We start from the raw sequence: 7,140 nt of genomic DNA, 5'->3' as shown, positions 1-7,140 counted from the left end.
AGCTACATCCCATCAGGTAGACTGCATGCTCGTCTGCTACTCCTATATTATAAAAAAAAAACTTATTATTAAAACAATATTCAGCTACTCGTACATTTACATACACTTGCTTTACCTAATAAGTAATTCATTCAGGTACCTTAGTACGACATATTGTGCGTAATTAATCTTAAATTAAAGTGTTCTTGTGTGTCCTTGTTCTTACTTTATTAATTATTTCGTAAATGTTAAAAACATTAGACTCGTCAGATACAATGCGGAAGAACACCATATGTCGATTAAATTGGTGTAATTTATATTATAACGACACCGCCCTGCATCGACATATGTGTAAACAAAAGCAATACAAATATACTAGGTGAAATCACGTAATTGTCCCTGTACTTATGGGACCTTGTCTGCTGTCTGTATGCTTGTCGTAAGAGGCGACTAAAAGGAGGCTTCTAGGGTCGCGGATGGCAAGAGTGGAAGCTCGAACCGCCCGGCCAGCGGCCCCGGGAACGACGGCGGTATGTGTGGTCGCATACCGTCGTACGCACCAGACGGTGTGGCGAGCGTCAAGCTCACCTGGGCGGAGCTAGACGGGGCAATGCGCTAAGAGGACTCCAATTGCGTTACTTTGGAGATCCCGGAGCCCTCTATATAGCGCCGAGGACGGCCACCGGAGGGGTTTTAGTGCAGTAAGAATCCCACATAACTCCGTCTCGCTCCCACGGCACCGGGTACCTTTTGAAGGTTTCCCCCTCGAAAACCAAAAAAATAGGGTTGCCACCCAAGCTACGTCAATCTATGACTAGCTATGAGGTGAATTACATGCTCATTTGCTAATTCGTCTCTATTTATAAGTTATATCTATGAAGTATCTTTTTGTATTTATCTTGATTGACTTAAGTCTGGGCCACTAATAATGTATTTTAAGTATTTGTTCGTTTTTATTTTAACTTTTTATCTTCGCCGACGGTCTATGGCGACTGCTGCCGACCGTCGGCGTCGGCGGGGATATTCTTTAATATGAGCAATATCCCCGCCTATGTGGGAATGACACCCATCTTACCACACCCGTAAAAGTTACAACAGAATAGGTACAGCGGTCTGTAACCTAGTTACAAGGCAGAAATATGTTCCTCGAACCGCCAATATTTTTATATTAAACAAAACATACCTACGAGTGTAACTATTACCTACATCTTTCCTTAAATGCCTATCCTATCATTGTAGACATTTAACAATTATAATAATGTTAGAACATTACATGTGATTACATCTTGTTTTGTTTTATTTAATATAACAACTTTATAGTTAAAATAAATTGTTATTAACGATTTGTCAATAATAAAACGGTAATAAAATAATCCAATACTTTATCAAAATATATTATAATTTATATTTTAACTCTAAACACATGATTAGTTTAAACACATAGCAATAAGTAAATTTAAACATCATCATAAACATTAAGAGTTAAATGCGTACATTAAATAATATTAAAAATGACAATGACAAAACACAAGTATTAATTATCTTTTTAGCAAAATATAGTTTACTCATATCTTTCATATCTCACATCACAGTTTACTCAATCATTCGTAGAAACTGTTGAAAATACATTCCGACTTCAGCTGATGGACAAGACCAATATATTTCACATATTTTGGATCTTTCCTCCTTATCTTTATCCAGGTGTAGGTATGTGGGTAGCATTTTAATCACCAATAAATGGCCTTGAACAATGTCAGCGTGTATTTGAATTGCTTTCATTATTGTAAATTTGGTTTCATAATTAAAATTCAATCTTTGAAATATTACTTTCAGAGCTCTTGCGAAGAGCCTGTAAATAGACGGAAAAAATATAACCATATCTTCCTTCAATTGTTCCATACACAATTTACCAAACTCAGGCGCTGTCTTTAAGCATACGATATTCCACTTCATATCATCATCTCCTTCAGTCTCAATATCTTCCCTTCTGTGTTTCTCAAAAATTTTCATGTATTCCGCTGCAAGTTTCCATGTTGTTATCATCTCGTAGTAATCGGCTATCGAATAGTATTCCATTAAATTACAATAAATATCCTCAAAAAGTTTTGTAGGTGTTATCATATCTTTTTTGAAAACTATGTTTTGTACATTTTTATGTAAGGCTTCTAGGATATTGTTAAAGCCATTTTTTAAATACCTTATGCACAAGTGATCTTCTAAAAGAGCAATATATTTTAAAAACAATGGCTTCCAAATTAATTCATATCTTTGCGTTTGGATGGTTTCCGATTTTGCGGATAGTAGGCAAGCTGATATTATATAGGTTAATGTAAAATAACCTTTTTTGAATGCATCATCTAATAAGGCGTTAATTACTTCTGCGATAAAATTTGTATCTATGGATTCCATTATATCTAATGTACCATTCATTACCGATTCAATAATTTCATCACAGTTTGCTATGGATGGTACGGATTTAAGGTAATTATAAGTTTTTATGCAATAAGCTTCTCTAACTAAAAGTGGCACTTTTATTGCATTTCCTAAGGTGACATAAATAATTTTATTTTCATCGAATGTCAATGTATCAATAAACGTACTAAGTACGGACCAAATTTCTTTAATCATCGTTTCATTTTGTTCTTCACATAATAAGTCAAAAATGAGTTTGAAAATAGTAGCGCGTATTGAAGCATTTTTATTACATTTCCACGTAGTGAGACATATTTTTAAAAGCTCCTCAGTTTCTAGTTTGGTAAAAGCAAACTGAAGGCCATGTTTTTGCAACGAAACCGGCGCATCAAGAAACTTTGGTACATGTTCTATGCTCTGAACGACACTCATATTACTTAGAATTGAATGAACTGATGGCAGAGCATATTGTAAGTAATCTCCTTTTGCATATAACAGTAAAAGTTCTACAGGTGGTTGCGGCCTAGCTAAATACATATATTTAGCTAAATATTTTTGTATACTGAGAGTTAATTCGTCTGTTTCGCCCCAGTTAATCTTAGTATTTTCTGGTCTATATTTTGTTATTATTTCATTTAAATGGTTTTGATGTAGTAAAACACATAGTCCTTGTACTGAGATTTTACGTTTAGTTTGATCGTCAAGTTGATTGAGAAAAACGTCTTCGAAAGTTTTGGCGAGAGATAGAGGCCAATAAATTCGTAATTTGTAAAATATTTTTTTAAATGATGTAGAGTCATTTTGGAATATTGTAGATAAATCCAATATTTTTGGGTCGTGTTTAAGCGCATTAATAAGAGTTTCTTCGTTAGGTTGCAATAGCAGACACTCTTTAAACATATGTTTGCGCCAAGACTTTTTAACATTGTATATGTCAGATAAGTCTTCATTCCAAGTATTATCAACTTTAATTTGTATTAACTCCCTGATTTTTTCTAAAACTAAACCATAATCTAAAAGATCTTTGTTCCAATCTACGAGGAAGTTTAAAATATCTCTGATGTATTTTTTAAATTGTTTGAAATTTGTCTCTGTTGTAACCGGATTATTTTGAATTTTGGTAATCATATATTGATACAAGTAATTGAATACTTTATCTTTTTCTCCTTCATTTAATTTACTTTGTAATGACTTGAGGCTATCAAATTCAAATTTCTTTTCCACTATATCAGGAACTTTTAGACCATTTACGACTTTGTACACTATAATATGTTTTATGCACGATTGAACGTTGTTTTCGCTTTCGCTATATACCTCCATGCTACAGAAAATATCGTTGAGAATACCCCATGTTTTGTCGTCAAATCTATGCGAGTTTGAATGAGTTAATATAATGTTTACAAAATGGCTTTTAAACTTAAATGGCTCATTAATGTGTCTAACCCGATAATATTGCAGGACTGTTTGGACATTTTGCAAATCTTGACCAGCACAAATCATCAACACTGCAAACATAGCATTTCTTTCACTAGCATTTGATTCTATGCGAATTAATTTTTTTACGTCAGTGAAGGCTGTGGCAAATGGTGCAAATCTGTACCACCTGTATATATTTTCATTGCTCGATTTTGGAACGTTTGATGATGCAGCACATAATTTTACGCACTCACGAAACCCATATTCCACATCAACGAAATCGTTCGCATGTTCTGCGTCGGTATTTTCGCGAGTTGCCTCGATACATGTACGTTTTATAAAATCAAAACGACCCTCAGTTGGCATGCGAGCAATAAAATGTTTTAAATTTTCAAACGTGAACCATGACTCTAAGTTTTCGTTTTCAGCTTGTTTTAGGAGAAAATACTTTACGTCTTCCTTCCTCAAATACTTTGCAAATGTAGGTATGTTAATTTTTCCAACGAAGTTTTCAAAATTATTGATTATAACGTTAGGGCACTTCTTCATAATTATCTGAGTATATTTAGGACTAAAAAGTGGTATGCAGTATGGATCCTGGGCATTTACAATATCGATATATTGCTCAGCGTAATTATTTAATAAAAATGTAGCATTTGAAAGTAACTGCCGCTTCGCGTACCCGTCTATGTTCCGAACACATATTTCTAAAATGGTAAATGATCTTTCGCAAAGTTTTCGTATTAAGCCATGTGGCATTTTCTTAGCGTGTTTCTCCACGGAATTTTCTATGAATGACGTAGAACAATTTGGTAACCATTTTAGAGCCGTTTCTAATTCTTTCTTGTTTTCGTAATAATTGAAAAATTCTTCAACTCGTTCTTCGTCCCTTAAATTTAAGCGTATGTTTAGTATTAGTTTATTCCCAGCCTTAGAAGTCATTTGCGGCAGTAGTTGGGAGTACAAATAACCAGGGTTAATAATGTGTGCGTACTCTTTATCAGTGATAAGCCACAACGATTGTTTAAGGGCTCTTGAAACGTATAACATATCTTCACATTTTAGAATTTCCATGATGTATTCAACGTTTCTTTTGTTGGCAGCTATATCTATTTTATATAAGTTGTTTAAATCAGGTTCATCGTAGTTTATTTTTTGCATTTCCTGGGATCCATCTTTTGACGACAAATGTTTTATAAATTTATTGTAATATCGATGTTTTTCTCCCAGAGTATCACCTTCAAGTATTTCCGGTGCCATAGTTGTCTGGAAATAAACATATAATTAATTCTTTATCAAAAAATATTTCATAACTAAACTTTTCGTCCACATTCCTACCTACCTCTTATTCCTAGTCAGAAATACAAACCAGAAAACAACGAATTGTATGTATGTCATGAATATATATCATATTAAATATCTTATCGTCATCATCATCAGCAAACCATTATTGTCCCACTGCTGGGCACGGGTCTCCTCTCATAATGAGAAGGAATAGGCCATAGTCCACCGCGCTGGCCAAGTGCGTGTTGGAAGACTTCACATACCTTTGAGATGTTTTTTTTATATGCTCTCAGGTATGCAGGTTTCCTCACGGTGTTTTCCTTCACCATTTAGCAAGTGATAATTAATTTCTAATACGCACATAACTTCGAAAACTAAGAGTTGCGTGCCTGGGATTTGAACCTCGGACCCCTCGATCGAGAGGCCGAGTTTCTTAACCACCAGGCTATCACTGCCTTTTAAATATCTATATAACCACATTCAAAACTGTAGGTAAAAACGTTTCAGATATCTTAATGACGAATTACGAATTCTGTTCGGCGATTAAGTACTCGTAGTAGACAAGAGATAGGGAATCTTAGTATAGGGTTAGATATCTGGTACTTCGGACAAGGATTTTAAATGTTATATTATATAAGGTATTTTAAGATTAAGATTTTAATTAAACACAATTGGAAGATAAGTAAGTATTTAAATACTCACAAGCATTAAATTAAAAATAGAGCAAATTACTGAGTAGTTAAGGAAATAAACTAAACTTCTCCGTAACTTCAGTAGGGACCTATCTACCGACTTCCTTTTTATTCAATTTCAACTACATATTTAGAAATAAAAAGTTAAAAACAACGTCACCAAGTTACTCGGTTGAAAGTTATAAACCTTTCTTCCTAATATACTCGAAATATGTTTAAAAATTGAAGTAAGCATTATTATCATTATAACAAATACAATATCTATTTAGGGACATGTTGCAATTAGAAATCAGCAACATTGACATTGACCCATTATACAGTAATTTTCAAAAATAATGCAGGATTCAATATCCCCGATTTGCTAAAAATATCCAACAGGCCCGGCGATGATCTCATCGCTTGGAAACATTGCGCAATAAGTGGTTTTCCTCCAACTTATCCTAAATAAAATATAAGGATAAACACTGAGTTTTATATTAAGCTTCAAATTTAATTAACGTAATAACTACAAATAACATTATTTAGATTTAGGTCTATTTTTTTTGCGATTCTAAATATAACATTTTATTAACTTATGTTACATGGTTTTATGAATCTATATTACATTATTCATAAGAAAGTATATTTACATACATATATCAAAACAATATTTATGTACATATATACAAAAAAAATGGGGAATAAAAACAAAAATCATTATAAATAAAACAAACCATCTAAAATAGCCGTGTGACTATTTTAGATGGTCTCAATAACTTGATTTTAAATACTTTTTCCAAAAAAAATTACCTCAAATGTAGCTTATTAAAATTTTAGACAGTTTTTTTTGCTCTCCTGAAAAGTAGACATTTTTGACTTACACACTGTTAGAACTTCATGGACGATACGTTTATCTTAAATACATATGAAATAATTACTAAAATTTCGTTTACTAATATAATTTGGATTAATAATTGTATAAATACATAAATTAAACTCACCGGTGCGAAACAAGTACGGCGTTATATTACAATATTATTACAGTCTATCAAGTAAACACAGCCAGAGCAGAGATAGACCGATCTATTAGGGATAATAAAGTACTCTGTGTATTAGGGAACCGGTATATATACTGCGTGTACTGTGTATGCGTCATCAGATTAGGGTTGCTATTTTTTATTTATAAATATTACCAAATTTTATCAACAATGAAATGATCAATAACGCAAAATGTAAATATTAACGCTTAACGTAATGATTAACGTTTAATGTAACTTAAACTAAACGCAATACTAATCGTATTTAGTAAAAATATTTAATAGTAAGTAATATTATGATGATCATAATATTCCCTTACCTTCATAGTCTGGAAGAAATC

General features: G+C 32.8%; 1 protein-coding gene across 1 annotated transcript; it reads right to left on the bottom strand.

Annotated features, from left to right (window-relative positions):
* Positions 1–1,352: 1,352 nt before the first annotated feature.
* Positions 1,353–6,849, bottom strand: LOC140746251 (uncharacterized). The gene is made up of 2 exons (XM_073078317.1): positions 6,764–6,849; positions 1,353–5,073 (listed from the first exon to the last, which is right to left on the bottom strand). The coding sequence occupies exon 2, from the start codon at positions 5,065–5,067 to the stop codon at positions 1,573–1,575; it is 3,495 nt and encodes a 1,164-aa protein (XP_072934418.1). The 5' UTR covers positions 5,068–5,073; positions 6,764–6,849; the 3' UTR covers positions 1,353–1,572.
* Between the last annotated feature and the right edge of the window lie 291 nt (positions 6,850–7,140).

This window comes from Epargyreus clarus, unplaced genomic scaffold (genome assembly GCF_041222505.1).
Source record: "Epargyreus clarus isolate Ecla_fem2 unplaced genomic scaffold, WU_Ecla_fem_2.2 ptg000012l, whole genome shotgun sequence".
NCBI lineage: Eukaryota > Metazoa > Arthropoda > Insecta > Lepidoptera > Hesperiidae > Epargyreus > Epargyreus clarus.
Note: the sequence above shows the minus strand (reverse complement) of the source record. Positions and strands in the feature narration are given on the sequence as shown.

Excerpts from the sequence above, each read along its gene's own strand:
- LOC140746251 (XM_073078317.1), bottom strand. The coding sequence starts at position 5,067 with ATGGCACCGGAAATACTTGAAGGTGATACTCTGGGAGAAAAACATCGA.